Raw genomic sequence first — 17,809 nt, forward strand, 5'->3', positions numbered from 1 at the left:
CCAGGCACTTAGTGTGCTCATTGCTCCTTGTTTACTGATACTTCGTTGCTTTTGCTTTTAGACCCTCTTAGCTGACAGCAAGAAGGGAAAAATACACACACACACACACACACACACACACACACGGTAACCTCAGAGTATGCACATATTTATAAATATTACGCTTACATTGTTACATTTTTCTTTAAACTCTCTATCTTGAAATAATTTCAAATTTACAGGACAGGTATAAAATTAAAACCTATAGAGAGGGAGCCGATGTGGTTCAGTGGTTGAGTGCCATCTTCCCACATATGAGGTCCTGGGTTCAATTCCCAAGCCCAGTACCTCAAAACAAACAAACAAATAAATAAGTAAAAAACCCATACAGAGAACTCCAACATACCCTCTTCCCACCCACATACCCAGATTCACCATTATAACAATTTTGCCCCATTTTCTGTATCGTTCTGTCTGTTTGCAGTCTGTCCACCTACCTATCTGTCCATCCATTTTTTGAACATTTGAGAGTAAGTTGTAAATAAATATCCTGCTCCTTGAACACATACTATTCCTTGTATACTTCTTAAGAGCAGGGATATTCCTTTATGCAGCTTAAGGAGTTTAAGGTGTATTAAAGCACACTTATCAAGATCAAGAAATTTAACATTGATATAAAGCTTAGTCAATATTCCAATTTTTCCACATGTCCCAATAATGTACATTTGAGCCTTTTTCCCTTACATTATTAGATCCCCTCCAGGAACATTTTTACATTTAATTACCATTGTCTCTCTACATTGTTGCCTTTTAAACTTCTTTTGAATAATAACAATGGATTAGAAGCTACTGCTTTTTTCTTTTTAGATTTTTTTTCTCTCCCCTTCCCCGCCCTCCGCTCTCTGTGTCCATTCGCAGTGTGTTCTTCTGTGCCCACTTATATTCTTGTCAGCAGCACCAGGAATCTGTGTCTCATTTTGTTGTGTCATCTTGCTGCATCAGCTCTCTGTATGTGCAGTGCCACTCCTGGGCAGGCTGCACTTTTTTCATGCTGGGTGGCTCTCCTTATGGGGCGCACTCCTTGCGTCTGGGGCTCCCCATGCCCTGGACACCCCTTCGTGGCAGGGCACTCCTTGTGCACATCAGCACTGCGCATGGGCCAGCTCATCACACGGGTCATGAGGCCCTGGGTTTGAACCTTGGACCTCCCATGTGGTAGGTGGACGTTCTATCCATTGAGCCAAATTCACTTCCCAAAGAAGCTACGACTTTTGAATTGATTTGTTTTGGGCAGTGAAGGGATAAATTTGTTTTCATAATAGGACTAGCTTGTGTATCTACTGACCTGAGGTGAACCAAGGTTTAAGCTCTCCAAATTATTTTAAGTTGTTTTATTTTTTTCTTTTCTGTTTAGCAAGCTTCTCAATACTCCACCCACAACTGCTCTCCCCAATTTAATTCAGAAGAGTTTCATGAAAAAAACTTTTTCAGTACAACTTTGCTTTTCATTTTCAGTGTTAGTGCTTTGGCTATCAGCTACTTCTAGTATCTAACTTAAAACTTTTTTTTCTTAACATCTTTTTTATATTATGTTAAGGACTTTGGTTTTGTCATTAGACTTGGTTCCAAATTCCAATTCAACCATTTAAATAAGTTATAAAAACTTAGCAAGTAAGTTTTCTTTTTTTAATTTCTCTCCCCTTCCCTGACATCCCCCCCCACCCCAGTTGTCTGCTCTCTGTCCATTCGCTGTGTGTTTTTCTGTGTCCGCCAGTATTCTTGTCAGCTGCAACCAGAATCTTGGTGCATCAGCTCTCCGTGTGTGCGACGCCACTCCTGGACAGGCTGCACTATTTTTGCGCTGGGCAGCTCTCCTTATGCGGCGCACTCCTTGTGTGTGGGGCTCACCTATGTGGGGAACACCCCTGCGTGTCATGGCACTCCTTGCGCACATCAGCATTGTGCGTGGGCCAGCTCATCCATCGCACAGGTCAGGAGGCCCTGGGTTTGAACCTTGGACCTCTCATATGGTAGGCGGATGCCCTATCCATTGGGCCAATGGATAGGGCACTTCCCACAAGTAAGTTTTGTGTTAAGGCTCTGTAGCTCCATTTATAAACATTCTGAGCCTGGCATTTAAACTTTCCACAGGTACTCATTATTTGTGCAGTAATACGTTAAGTCAAAGCTGCATTTAACCTTCCTTATGAGTTAGTTGAAGAAACTAACTCAAATTTCTTTACCCTTTTTGATGAAGCTCAGTGATTGTCATAGGTATTTGAAGCTTTTGACTAGTGCTTGTTTATTTTCTGGATAATTCCTTCAATGAATATTTTCATATATACTGTATATATCCTGTGCTAGGATTAGGGATAGAGGGGTAAACAAATATTTTTCCATGACTTCATAGAACTTTCATTAGATGTTAATTTCTCTTTTGCTAACCTGAATATGACTTAGAAGGTGCTACTTTTGAATTTGCTTTGAGCTTTTCTATTTTCCATGATCAGAGCAAGTATCAGTAGTTTATCAGAATTTCATTAAATTGTTTGTAGATCACTTATAAATAGGCAGTTTTTTGTCTGATTTTTTTGCCTTTATCTTGAATTCTTGCCTTTGTCACTTGTTTTGTGTAGATGTAGAAATTTATATAATTAAAACCACTATGGATGAGCAAACAGATTTTTGGATTTTTCCTTCCTTTTGACTAAAATTTTCTTTGGCCCTCTTGATAAACAGGTACAAACTTTGAATTCTTAACTTTAGTTAAAATCAGCACCAGTAAAAATTCAAACTTTTATTAAAATGAAATTTTAATCTGAAGTTATTCAGTGTCATTTGTGTCTTAACCTCTTCGATGATTTTGAACGATATTTGATCAGTTTCAGATAATCTCTCCACATGTTAAAAGAAACTGAAGATCACTGTCACATTTGGAAAGCCTGTGGAAGATAGTGCAGAGGCTGGGTTCTTCCCTTTCCCATTGTACATTTAACTAATTAAATCACACTGACTCTGGATTAGGAGCTCATTTCTTTTCTGTAACAGGGTAGACTTCTGATGGTTAAATTGATTTTAATTTTGTGTTTTTGTATGTGTGTATGGATATTACTCAAATGTGATTCTATTTTTGGAATGGCTCTCACCCTGGACTAAATAATGACTGTTTAGAATACTGATACGTAGATTTTAGGTTTAGCTAAGTGTGTGGCATTGTTAAACTCTTTATGTTTTCTTATGCTCATTGTAGGAAACACAGGAAAGGAAAATTACTGGTAATTTACTAAGTATAAATCATGGATTATGTCTTTTGTCTACAGTACAACTCTGCATCTTGATATTTAACCTTTTTGATTATGAAATATAATAACTTAAGAAAGAAGGTAATGAAATATTATGAAGTCATTGTCTGCAAACATCACCCAGATTAATAAATAGAATTGCAGCGCCTCAGGAACTTCTCATACACCCCTCCTGATTATAACTATAACTCTCTTTCTCCGCACTAACTGTAACTATTACCCAGACTTCTGTGGTAATCATTCACTTGCTTTTTATTAACTTTATCACCAATATTTGTGTCCCTGTTTTTCCTGTTTCTGAACTTTCTGTAAATGGGACCATATTGCATATATTGAGTCTTGATTGGTAACTCTCTGAGGAAACATGGCATTTAGAAAGAACCACGTTCAGAATTTGAGAAACCTGTGTACTGAGATTAACGCTCATACTTTTTTCCCCTCTAACAAATTTTTTTTGTTCTTTTTTTTAACCCAAAATTTTAATTTAATTTTTCCTATTAAATAATCGTGAGTTACTGCTATTACATTGTGGTATCAGTGTGTTTCAGTGTGTTTTTATCTTTAGCATAATTTTTATTTTTTAAATGATGTAGCTGAAATAATTGTATTCATCATGACTGGCAATTTTTAACAAAATTTTAAAACATTCAGTGAGTCTTTAGTGATTGTTAAATGATAATTTTTTAAAATTTATTTCTCTCTCCGCCCCCTCCCCAGTTTTCTGCTCTGTGTCCATTCGCTGTGTGTTTTTTTTGTGACCGCTTCTATCCTTATCAGCGGCACCAGGAATCTGTGTTTCTTTTTGTTGTGTCAGCTCTCTGTGTGTGCAGTGCCATTGTCGGGCAGGCTGCACTTTCTTTTGCGCTGGGCGGCTCTCCTTACAGGGCGTGCTCCTTGCCGGTGGGGCTCCCCTACGCGGGGGACACTCCTGCATGGCAGGGCACTCCTTGCGTGCATCAGCACTGCGCATGGGCCAGCTCCACATGGGTCAGGGAGGCCCGGGGTTTGAACTGCAGACTTCCCATGTGGTGGGCGGACGCCCTATCCATTGGGCCAAGTCTGCTTCCCTAAGTGATCATTTTTAAACTGTTTTATATTCATGCACTGATCAGTCTAGGCAGTGTACAGTTAGAGACTCAGTATAACCACAGACTTGGACTTTTGTCACCACAGTCAATTTTAAAACATTTTCATGGCTCCAAAAATAAAAACCCCATACCCCTTATATAGACCCTTATTATTGACACTTAGCATCTGTCTGGTACTTTTGCTACAATTCATGGAAGAACGTTAATATAGTACTGTTGACTATAGTCCATAGTTTGCATTAGATGTATTTTTTTCCCATATACCATCCTATAGTAACACTTTGTGATAGTGATGTACATTTATTCTGGAAGAACATTCTTAAATGTGTACTATTAACCACATTCATCATCCACAACAGGGTTCACTGTTATTATTCAGTCCCATATTTCATCCTCTAGCTTTCCTTCTAGTGACATACATGACCTTAAATACCCCCTTTCAACCACAATCATACCAACATTTCAGCGCTTTCAGATACAGTCAGGATAATTTGCTATCATCACCTCAGTCCATTTCGAAACACTTATACCATCAACCTTATTAAAAATTCTGCACATATTAAGCATCCGCTCCCCATTCTCTACCATCATTTATCTTTTGGTAACTTATAGTCTTATCTATTAACTTTATGAGTTTACTTATTATATTTACTTCCTATTAGTGAGATAATACAATATTTGTCCTTTTGTGTCTGACTTATTTCACTCAACATAATGTCCTCAAGGTTCATCCATGTTGTCACGTGCATCAGGACTTATTTCTTCTTACAGCTGAATAATATTCCATCATATGCATGCCCCTAATTTTGTTTATCCATCCCATACTTTTTTAGCTGTCTCTTGAAGGCAAGTGTATGTCATTTTTTTAAACCCCATTGAAATATCAGAATGATTGTATATTATTGTTGTTGTTATTAAAGGGGTAATGTATATAACGCTTAGTAAACTGCTAATAGGTTTGCTAAGAAGAGTATTAATAAGACTATATGTTCTGAGTTTTAACATAGATCATATTCATATATACGGAGCTAGGAGAGAGTTGTTTCATGTGCCTCCTGTATGTTTGATAGGTTGTCATGCCGTATGGGTTTTCTCACCTAATCTCTAACGCGCTGCAAGGTATGTAATTTTATCAAGAAGCTTAGTCTAGGACAGGTTAGGTAACTTTTTCAAGGTTATACCCAGTTGGTGATAGATGAACAATGTGAACCTAGGTTTATCTGCAAAGCCTGCTGTGTTGTCCACAAGAACAGGTGATGTGCTTAAAAGTTGGGAGCGGATGTGGCTCAAGCGGTTGAGTGCTTGCTCCCCACATGGGAGGTCCCAGTTTCAGTTCCCAATGGCTCCAGAAAAAAAAATCAACAAGCCAAACAAATGATAAAACCAGCTCAGGGAGCCAATGAGGCTCATTGGTTGAGTGCTGGCTTCCCACATATGAGGTCCTGGGTTCAAACTCTGGTCCCTGGTACCTAAAAAAACAATAACAAAAAAACTACACCCAAGCATATAATAAACCCTCAAATATTATTGATACTATTACTTTATTTTTTAATGATTCCTCCATGCCTCCTATGTATCAGCTTTTAAATATCAAAGAATCATGGGAAAATTTTCTCTAAATGCGACAGTATGAATAAATCCAGCTCTTAAGTTTAGAGTCATGTTAATTTTTGTTTGTTTTTGTGTTTTGATGATTTTTTTTCTCCCATGACTCTTCAGCTCTATCCCCCACCTCCATTTCTGTTCTCATTTTCATCATCCTGTTTTTTTGCCACTTTCTTTTGGTCATTACTTTCCATTTCTTAATATCAACTAGATTACTTAGAAACAGTATTTTGGCAGTATCCTCTGTTTCCATGTTAATCATTCTCTTCTGATCTGCCTTCAAATTTCAGACTTTACAAAAAAGCCTAGCCTCTTGAATGTAATTCAGCCCATTCAGATTTGACTTTAGTTTGTCTATGAAACGTCTGTACTTCTTAATTTCAGCGCTCTTTCTTAAACCTAGATTACATGCTTTATTATAAGTGATAACTGTATAATTGGAGAATAAAATATGTAGTTCTTGTTTCCAGTTACGAATTTTTTCAGTTATTTTACTCAAAGAGTATCTAACTTTTTGAGCTCTAAGTTCTCTGTTATATGTGATTTTCAAGCATTTGCAGTATTTTTAGGTTGACTTATTTAGGTGTCAAGGTGAATAGTATTGCTATATGTTTGATATGCAAATTTAGTATTTCAGTTATACCTCTTACTGTTCCTTAATAAGGTTTATATTGCCAACCTGTGTCTTTGTGGTTACCATTTTAATATTAGCAATAATTGCATATTCTCTCCTAGAACAATATTTGTGTAGTGCTATATGAAACCTCTTACGTTTTGGTTGGCTGCGACATAGTAAAGCTTCAGTTCATTTCTCCTAAGTATCATAGACCTTAACAGTTGATTATTTTAGACATGTGTTACCTACAAGAGATTAATGGTCTTCAAGTTTGTCAGTGACTATTACAGAAGAAATGAGCTTTTGTCCATTCAATGCATAAGTTAATTTATGCAGTGTATACTGTGTTCCATTTCTGATTCTTTGTTGTACCTATCCTAGCTGCCTTGTAGATCCTTTTTTTTAAACTCTTCTTTATGTTATTGAACCTTCTCTTTCAAGCTATTTCAGTGCTACCATCTTCATCACATATACTGTTCATAATCGGTCAAATGTTGTACCTCATTCTGGTAGTAATAGTTCATAATTTTTTGTTCTGTTCTTTCTCTACATTCTGTGTCATCTTGGTAGTTTGAAGCCTTTTTATGTTTTTAATTCTTTCATTCTAAGTTCATTACTTAATAATGGAATATCTATTTACCTCTTGTCATCTTCTGTCAAGATTACAAAGCATAAGCTTCAAGGTCAAAATGTCTCAAATAACGGCTTTACATTTTATTATCTTATGAAGCAAGTTTAATTCTCAGAGCCTTTGTTTCCTTATCTTGTAAAAAAGGAAACATTAGGATTGTGTTAGAGTTAGACAAACCTCAGTAGAAACCTTGCATGTACTATCTGGCATATGGGTATTTAAGTTTTAGCATATACCCTCCTCCCCCCCCCCCCCCTGAAACTACACCGTAAGTTTATTATTAGAACACTGTAAGTAGTCTTTTTTTATCGTTAAGGAAGAACTAATTTGATTAGATGATGTTGTGTTTAATGATTTCATTTTTCTTTTTAAAGGCTTGAAAAAAGATTGAAGGTATTCTCTTTCCGTTATTGCTCTTAAAGGTCCTTTAACTTTTTGTCCACCATGCTCAAATTTTTTAGATTTTTTAATCTACTTACTTTTCTTAATTCTCAATTCTCTAGTAAACCTGTTTACCAAAACCTCGTTTTCATTTTGTCACATTGCACGCTTTAGCTCTGAATTGTCTCTGAGACTTGACTACGTCTGTTTTGTATCTTTCCAGCCCTGTTCTTTGCTTTCAGTTTGCTGTAGTTTCACCAAGTTAAAATAGATTTAGCTACTACACTTTTTTATATTTTTACCTTTGCTCTTTGAGGTAGTAAATGCATTTTCTAGTGAGTTACTAACTCGTGGTGGCACTTTGTGAACCTGTCTGCCACCTGTCTGATAGGTTTATTAGATCCTTCCCTTTATTCTTAAGCATAATTCTCACATTTTCGAGTTTTTTCTTTTTCTTTCTTTGTTTCTCTTTCTCTCTTGCTTTTTCTTAACTTTACTGTTTTCTGTTAGGGCTGACTACCATATATGTTATCTTTTGGATTATGAAAAAAATTAATGGAACAAATTAGTAGTGTAGTCATGGTTTAAAGTCCTGGCTTTTCATTAGCAACAATTTTATTAGATGATTTACCAGAATGATGACTTGCTGGCTCCAAGAGAATTATATTCTGAAAGCCTAGTGTAGACATGGGTAAGGAATAAAGAGCACTTATTTCATTGAAGGAAATTGGGGAGAAAGTTAATTTTCATATTAGTAAATAACAGATTTAAGACCGTAAAAGCCAAAAACAAATCTTAATCAATTTAATCTGAGTGGCTGCAAATATTGTTTATTATGATAACCCTCAAGTAACTTGAATTATATTAAGGTTTTTGAAGCAGTAGATGAAATTAAGCTTCATTAACAAATTTTAAACTTTTTTTAGGTAAATGAATTGGTGGATGCCAGAGATGTCGGCCTTGGTGCTTGGTTTGAAGCACATATACATAGTGTTACTAGAGCTTCTGATGGACATTCACGTGGCAAAACTCCACTGAAGAATGGCAGTTCTTATAAAAGGACTAATGGAAATATAAATCATAATTCCAAAGAGAACACAAATAAATTGGACAATGTACCCTCTACGTCTAATTCAGACTCTGTTGCTGCTGATGAAGACGTTATTTATCATATCGAGTATGATGAGTAAGTGCTCATGCTGTTGAGGACTTCATGTTTTTGTTTATAGAAGCAAAAGCCTTCCATTTGAAGATCGTTTTCAGATAATATTCTTTCTGAAGAAATCATTTAGGGTATCATATTCAATCTTTTTTGTTTTGTTTCTATTTGTTTGGTGGTTGAATTTAATGAATAAGGGCTTTTTAACTGTCATCTCTGGCTCCTAAGTGGATTGTTATCAGGATCCTAACACCTACCATAATTTAGGATATAAAAACTTGCATTTGTCTCTTCCTCTGTTATATTAGATTTTTGACATGTATTTTAACAGTTTTTTGAAAGGTTATAATAGCATGTAGCATGGTAGCCATTAGAATGAGTTTAAAATATTTTTTACAGCTTTATAGAAATATAATTCACATATACAATTTACCCATTTAAAGTGTACAGTTCAGTGTTTAGTGTATTCAGAATTATGCAGACAACACCACAAAGTAATTTGAGAACATTTTTATCCCTCCCCAAAATAAAACCCATACCCATTAATAGTCATACCCCATTTTCATCTCCCCCAGTGAAATAGGTTTTGAAATGTTAAGATGGAATGGAGCAGGTTCTAGCTCTGTGGTTGAGCACCTGCTTTGCAGGTATGAGGTTCTGGGCTCAATCCCTGGTACTACCTAAAAAAAAAAAAAAAATGTTAAGATGGAAGTAGTATTAAGAACTTGCCCTTGAAGGCCTAGTAACATTTTCTGTATGCATTTTCAAAATCCTAGTGTGAAAGTTACGATTGGGACAGATTTTGTATTTGATCAACACACTAATGACTTTTAAGCCATCACTTGACATATTTTATAATACCAAATTCCTAACAAGTATGAGAGTCCAAGATCTTAGATGTGATCTCCCTCTTCCCCTCCAAAACAGTATGAAAGAACTCAGTGTCCCAACTTGGATTTCCTTTATACCTGGAAACACACTGAATGAAAGGGGGCAAAAGCAGCTGGCTTTGTTTTCTGGTACTTCTCATGGCTGTGGCTAACCTGCCAACACTACTTATTGCAAATGAACCATCATACCTTGCTTATCATAGTTGATGGTAATAGAACCAACAACTAGGATGAGTATTATGGTTTGGGATTCACCAGGACTGGCAATATTTGTTGAATTGAGGCTATAGTAGAAAGGGGTTGAAGTTGATATATTGGTGTAAGCAGTCTGGATTTATGAATGCTGTGGAAAAGAGGCAAGATTACTATAGTGGTGGAGAACTTCAGTTATCTGTATATCTGCCTTCAATAAGCAGGGTGGCTAAGTTCTTGATTTGCCTTATTGAGTTGTATCTTTCTGAGAATGGAAGACACAACTAGGAAAACTACCTGGAACCTGATTCTGACCAAAAAAAGGAGTTATTGTTTGGTGAAAAATAGGGTAAGAAACTTTAATCACTAAGTAAACTAAGGCTTACTCATTTTTAGTTTTAGGGGCTATTAAAATTGGATTTGGAGTAAGACTGTCCACGTGAATAGGCCCGATGCATGAGTTTAGTGTAAGGAGCACAAAACGAAGTACCTTAGCATTTAGTTCTTTTTTTAAAAAAATATTTTCTGTGCATTTTGGTGTATTCCATTTAAATCAACATATATATCACACATGTGCACTATCAGTGACTACATTTATATCCTATATTTTATTTGACTTAACATAGCAAAAGTATTTTCCCATGTCATTAAAGAGTCTTAAATGTCTCCAATTTTTAAAAAAATGTATTTTTATTAAAGTTGTGAACTTACAAAACAATCATGCACATGTGTGGAGTTCCCCATACAGTACCCTGCACCAGCACACTGTGTTGTTGTGGAACATTTGTTACAAATTAAGAGGTAATATTATCAGACGTTACCACTAACTATGGTCTATACTGTATATTTGTAGTTCATTATTTTTTAATGATGGAGAAATGTCTTCATTATATGGAATGTTAGTAAAAGGGAATCTAAATCAACATGTTTGACAAGACTAAAATTATCTGCCCTAATTATTTTAGATAAAGGAAATATATGGTTCATTGCTGGCAAATTTAAGATGTGATAGCTGAACTTTGCCTGAGAAGCTTAATGGTAGGTAATTGTCATTCAAATCCTCAAGAGAAAAAGACTATGTGAAATATAATATGAAAAATAAAAAACGGGAGTGGATATAGTTCAAGTGGTTGAGTGTCTGCTTCCCATGTACGAGGTCCCGGGTTTGATTCCCAATACCTCCTAGAAACCAAACAAATGAAAAAACCGATTTGGGGGAGACAGTGTAGCTCAGGGGTTGAGTGCCGACTTCCGACATGAGGTCCCGTGTCCCCATCCTGGTACTGCAACAGAAAACAAAAAATTTTAAAAAAAGATGAGCTCCTGGATAGGAGGTTCAAATAACAAAAGGTTGATGTAAACACCTAGAAAGAGTCTAGAAAGGTCCTAGATTGGATTGTTATGACCTAATATGAAATTTGGTAACAAATACTGTTAGATGAAAGTTTCATTCTTCACGATTAGTAGAATAGTAAATTTAAAAATATAGCAAAGTACATGTTGATTTCAATAAGTCATCAAACCATTTCTTAACTCCTTGAATGGTGGATGCATTGAAGAGAGCTAGTGGAATAAATATGTGGCTTAGCAATAGTAATAAATTTTTACTGAGTAGTAAGTTCCAAGTGAATCAATAGGATCTGGCTCTCAAATAGCTTTTTATTGCAAGTATGATGTCCGCCTTACTTTAAGGACAATATCAACAGGACCTGGTGCAGATTTAGAGTGCAACCTGGTATATAAAAATGTAAAGCCATTGTGAAGAATAACTGAAAAGAACTAGCTAGATATTTAGTGAAAGACTTGGGTTGTAGTAACTCATATTTTTAAAAGCTTTATCTAAAAAATTATGTACAACATAGAAGGTAAGTTTTAGGATTACCTAAACTTCTTACCAGTCAAGTATCTAAAGATAGAGAATTGCCTGCCTTAAGGTAGCCAATAAACAAGCATTGGCCATCTTCAACCATATAAAAGGAGACTTAGTGGAGATGTTACACTGCAAAGAGAATTTTCAGAGTTAATGACTATATTAGATGGCTTCTAATTGCAATATAATTTTTACTTCCAAGACAGAATTTTTCAGACTTTTTTTGTACTTTAAATGGGCTTTAGGGTGCTTTATAGTCTACCATACCATTCCATTTATGGTATAGATTAAGTATTACCATCTTCCCCTTAATGAACTAACTTTTTCTTTTCCTCCTCCTAGAGTAAGTTGAAAGTAATTTGCTTATTTAGCAAACCTGTGCATAATCAGAAGTTCATAACCTCTGAGTGTAACAGAACAGGCAGCTGTTTAGCAAAGGCACCGAGATAGTATATTGCACCTGGGATCAAGGAACCTGTCCCTGGAATTCTTTTGGGATATGCAGTCTTTGCCAGTTTAAAATAAAGCTATTTTTATAGTAAACTAATGATCTAATATATTACCAGACCAGATGGATCTTTGAAATGAACCCATTAAAACAAAATGGGGAAGCAGATTTGGCTCAATGCATAGAGCATCCACCTACCACATGGGAGGTCCAGAGTTCAAACCCTGGGCCTCCTGACCTGTGTGGTGAGCTGGCCCAAGTGCAGTGCTGATGCATGCATGGAGTGCCATGCCATACAGGGGTGTTCCCAGCATAGGGGAGTCCCACATACAAGGAGTGCGCCCCATGAGGAGAGCTTGCCCCATGCGAAAAAAGTGCAGCCTGCCCAGGAGTGGCACAGCACACAGAGAGCTGACACAGCAAGATGATGCAACAAAAAAGACAGTTTCCTAGTGCCGCTGACAAGAATATAAGCGGACACAGAAGAACACAGTGAATGGACACAGAGAGCAGACGCCGGGCGGGCGGAGAAGGGCGGGGGAGAAATAAGTAAAAAATAAATCTTTAAAAAAACAAACAAAATGGCTTACTGAGTCATACCAAGTAGATTAGTCTCTTGCAACTTCAATCCCTACTTCATTCAGAGCAGAGTTAAAATATAAAACAAAACAAAAAAACCACCACTACCAACCCACAATTTTCAGTCTGTGAGGACTGATAGGTATTGTAAATTTATGTTGTTTTTTATTAGGCAGAAGGATTAAAAAAAAAAAAAGATACATTATTGGACATTGTTCTAAATATAAATGAAATTATTTTTCTAATCAATTTTTTTCCTCAGTTACAGGTGGCAAACATTTTAAGTTTATGAAAAGCGGAGTTAAGTTATAAGATTTACTTGGTGTTTTAAAACCTGAGGGTTTTATTGTTTTCTATAGATGCCTTGATGAGCATAGGCTGAATTTTTGAAGGCTTCTTGTGAAGATTTTGCAGTGAAGCCATAGATTAGTCTCCCCCTTTTTTCTTGTATTAACTTTATAATTCACATTTTATGGGTTACTGCAGATCATATAAAGCAGATATGTGGGGTTGACATCAGAGTGCCTGGTATAAAGTAGATATTTGTGGGGTTTTTTATTTTTATTTTTTTATTGTTCTGTACCACTCATCTATTATCACCCTTACCTCAGCAAGGACCTTGTATTTTTAGAATTCAACCAGTGTAGTTAATACATAGAGGGAAAAGAGTTGACAATAGAAATATTAAATTAAGAGATTTACATTCTAAGGGACACTTGAATCATCCTTAAGGTTTTTAAAAGCGCTTCAGTGGACCTAACTGTGAGGAGAGCTACCTTTCCCCCCCCCCCCCTCCAAAATCCTGATTACTGGGGTGAGACTATATGTCTTGAATGAAAATTCAATTTTTAGTAGTGATTTGTTTGAACAGAAAACAAATGGGGAAGGGAATGAGAAGTGAGCAACTTCAAGGAAATATAGGCAGTTCTTAGTTCAGGAAGGAGTATGTAAAAGAAAGGCGAGAGAACTTCAAATTTATATAATTTATAGCTTCTTAAAAGTTGTTTATTCCCATCAGTGGTTCCCTCTGGGTGTTTATATACACTGAATTTCTAAGCTATAGTTAAGATATTAAAAGTTAAGGTTAATACTTTTTAAGGGTCTTAAACATCTGTCTCAATTCACAAAGCTGTAGCTTTAGTCTTCTGACAGTAGAGACCCTGACACTATGGATGGTGAAAATCCATGATATTGACTAAGGAGACGGGGTAGTCTTGGAGCAGGACAATCATTTAGTGTTTTTTGTAGATAAATAAGTCTATGGCATCGCTTATGGCATTTTAGGTAACATCTTTTTTTTTATTATAAGCTGTAGGTTTGCAGAAAGTTCGTACATAAAAAATCTTTTGTATAACTATTATGTTAGTTAAATTAACTCCCCAATGAGAAAACCAGGGGTTAATTATAACTTGCCTGAAGTCTCAAGAGATGACCAGTATGTAAATTGCCATTCAACCTACATACAGTATATGCATTAATAATTGGTAGTAGCCTGTACTTGTCTTGCCTTTAAGAGTCAACCATTTTTTATGAAACAGGTATGACCTAGACTTGCTTTAGACTTTGCCTGAGATTCAAACAAAATACACATAAAACTTCTATTGAGATAAACCCTAGGTATGCCAGCGACTGAGACCACCTCTCCCAATTCCATCTGTACTGTTAAGTCCTCTGGGTGATTCTGATGCACACTTAGGTTTGTGAACCATGTACTAATGGATTCCCTTTGGCCCAGCCTTATCTTTTTCTATCAGACCCCTACTACTAAAGCATAATATTGGGAAAAGCGGTTGAGAAGTAACAATTTAATTAAAAATACTAAACCTATTTTAGTGGAGGCCAGAAATGGAAAGCAATACCTGAAGAATTCAAGTGCTATTGTAGCACTTGTCTAGGCTGTCTGTGGCTTGCTGGCTTTTTCCATTTTGCATCCATATAGTCAAAACTGCTAGAACTCAGTCTTTTTCCTAAAGGAATTATATTTTATTCAAAGGAAATGATCTGTCGGTTATTTTAGTTGAGTCCACTTCTCCATTATGCAGTCTTTATGATAAAACACTTAGAAAAACAGAAATAAAAGTAAACTTCCTCAACATGATAAAGGGCATATATGAAAACCCCACTGCTAACTTCATCATACTCAGTGGTGAAAGGCTGAACGCTTTCCCTCTAATATCTAAAATAAAATGCCACTGTCACCACTGTTATTCAACATTGTACTGAAAGTTTTAGCCAGAGCATTTGGGCAAGAAAGAGAAATAAAAGGCATCCAAATTGGAAAGAAAGAAGTATAATGTCCACCATTTGCAGATGACATGATCCTATATATAGAAAGTCCAAAAAATCTACAACAAAGCTATTAAAGTTAATAGATGAAATCAGCAAAGTGGTGGGATACAAGATAACAAAAAATCAGTAGTGTTTCGATACTAGTAATGAGCAATCTGAGGAGGAAATCAAGAAAATTCCATTTACAATTGCAACTAAAAGAATCAAATATCTATGAATAAATTTAACCATTGAAGTAAAGAACTTATATATGGAGGACTATAAAATATTGCTAAGAAATTAAAGTCTAAATAAATGGAAGCAACATTACATGCTCATAGACTGGAAGACTAAATACTGTCAAGATGTCAATTCTACCCAAAGCTATTTACAGATTGAATGCAATCCTAATCAAAATTCCAACAGCCTTTGCAGAAATGGAAAAGCCAATCATCAAGTTTATTTGTAAATGTAAGGTGCCCCAAATAGCCAGAACATCTTGGAAAAATACTCGTACTTTTCAACTTTAAAACTTGCTAAAACGCTTCAGTGGTCAAAACAGTATGGTACTGCCACAAGGATAAACACATTGACCAATGGAATCGAATTGAGAGTGCAGAAATAGACCAAGGCTGCCAGGTCTGCTCATTTGGAAAGAATAATCTCTTCAGCTAGGAGAACTGGATTTCCATGTGCAAAATAATGAAGGGTGAACCCCTATCGTAATATATACAAATATTAACTCAAAATGGATCTGAGACCTACAGGTAAGCAGGACTATCAAACACGTAGAATGAAATGTAAGGATACCTTTTCATTTGTATTAGGCAATGGTTTCTTAGACCTTACAAGAAAAGCACAAGCAGCGAAAGAAAAATTAGGTAAATGAAACCTATGAAAATTAAAAACTTTTGTGCATCAAAGGATTTTATCAAGAAGGTGAAAAGACAACCTATAGAATGGGAGAAAATATTTGGAAACCACATGTTTGATAAGGGTTTAATTTTCAGATCTGTGAAGAAATCCTGTAATTCAGCATAATGACAGTATAACCCAATCATAAAATGGTTGAAAGACTTGAAAATAGGCGTTTCTCCAAATGAGAGACAGATGACCAAAAAGCACATGAAAAAACGCTCAGCATCATTAACCATCGGGGAAATGGAAATCAAAATCATAATGAGAAAGAAAATAAAGGTACAACTAAAAAAGGGAAAAAAAGAAAACCCACATTGAGATACCACTTCACACCACTAGAATGGCCACTATTAAAAGCAAACAAAAAAACAGTGATTCAAGTGTTAGAGAGAATCTGGAGGTACAGCAACACTTATTCATTGTTGGTGGCCAATATGAAATGCTGCAGTCACTTTGCAAGACAATTTAGCTGTTCCTCAGAAAATTAAGAATAGAATTGTGTGACCTGGCATTCCCACTTCTGGGATTGAAAGCAAGAACTTGAACAGATAAATTAGACTCCTGTGTTTATAGTGGCATTATTGACATTTGCCAAAAGATGGAGCAACCCAAGTGTCCATCAACAGATGAATGAAAAAGCAAAATGTGGTATATACATGCAGCAGAATATTATGCAGCCATGAAAAGGAGTGAGGTTCTGATGCATACAACATGAATGAACCTTTAAAACCTCTTGTTGAGGGAAATAAGCCAGGCACAAAAGGACAAATATTGTTTGATCTCACTCATAGGAAACAATAGGATAAGCAAATTCGTAGACAAACTAGAACACAGGTTACTAGGCACTGGAGAGGGCTAGGAAAGCGGGAGTTAAAGCTCAGTTGTTACAGAATTTCCATTGGGGTTGATGGAAAAGTTGTAGTGGATGATGTGATTGCTGTGCAACATTGTGAACGTAACACCTCTGAATTATGTATCTGAATGTGGTTAAGGGGAGGGGTATTTTAGGTTGTTATGTTTCTAAAATAAAAATTTTAAAAAACAAAAACAATGCCCATAGTAAGGGGGAGTTTATCTACTATGTATTAGTAGATATTCTGAGATCTAGTCCTGCTTTTCCTGTAAAATTAGGCTTTTAAGGCAGTCAGTCCTAAGACAAGCTTCCAGAATTTGAGATAGAGTTGAACTAGATCTCAAATTCTTTCCTGATTGTAAAATCCTCTTCTTTGAAATATTATCAGTGTATGAAGCAGCTCAATCCCCATTGATTACAATATAATCAGCCAAAAAGTCGTCAGTCATTTCAAATCAAAAGATTGGAATCATGGGTCAGGGCTTTTGTTGTTGGACCATAGTTAGTACCCTGCTACCTGATTATTTTTGTCTTCTCGCCTCTCCTCTCCCCCTCCCCCTCCCTCATTCAACCTGTACCTTTAGTCAGAGTTACAGTCCAGTTAAAAAATAAATTTGGAAAGTCTTATTCTTGTCATTACATGCCTTTCTTTGATTGCTTTATTAAATTTTAGTGGTCTTTATTAAATTTAGAGGTCTTGATTTATAAATTTTAGCTAGTTTTTATGAGGAGAAAAGTAAGCCTGAAAATACCTGGTACTTAGAACAAGAAAGTATGTATGTAAAGAAGAAAAAATTCATATAAAAGTAGTTTATACATTTCTGTATCACATCTTAAGCATGAATGACTGGGAAACAGATGTGGCTCAACCAATTGGGTTCCTGTCTACCATATAGGAGGTCCAGGGTTCAATGCCCAGGGCTTCCTGGTGAGAGCAAGCTGGCCCATGTGGAGTGCTGGCCCACGCTGGAATGCCACCCCGTGCAGGAGTGCCGGCCCACGTGGTAGAGAGCTGGCACAGCAAGATGAC

The 17,809-nt window shown here is 36.1% G+C and overlaps 1 protein-coding gene across 3 annotated transcripts in view; it reads left to right on the forward strand.

The window, feature by feature from the left end:
- The window catches only part of UHRF2 (ubiquitin like with PHD and ring finger domains 2), a 130,063-nt gene that overhangs the window by 12,308 nt on the left and 99,946 nt on the right, over positions 1-17,809 (forward strand). For all 3 annotated transcript variants that reach the window (XM_004457378.5, XM_004457379.5, XM_058301836.2), the window contains exon 3: positions 8,529-8,788. In XM_004457378.5, coding sequence (XP_004457435.1) covers positions 8,529-8,788 — 260 coding nt within the window. The remainder of the gene's footprint in view (positions 1-8,528; positions 8,789-17,809) is intronic.

The sequence above is a fragment of the Dasypus novemcinctus genome, chromosome 8, assembly GCF_030445035.2.
Source record: "Dasypus novemcinctus isolate mDasNov1 chromosome 8, mDasNov1.1.hap2, whole genome shotgun sequence".
Classification (NCBI taxonomy): Eukaryota; Metazoa; Chordata; class Mammalia; order Cingulata; family Dasypodidae; genus Dasypus; species Dasypus novemcinctus.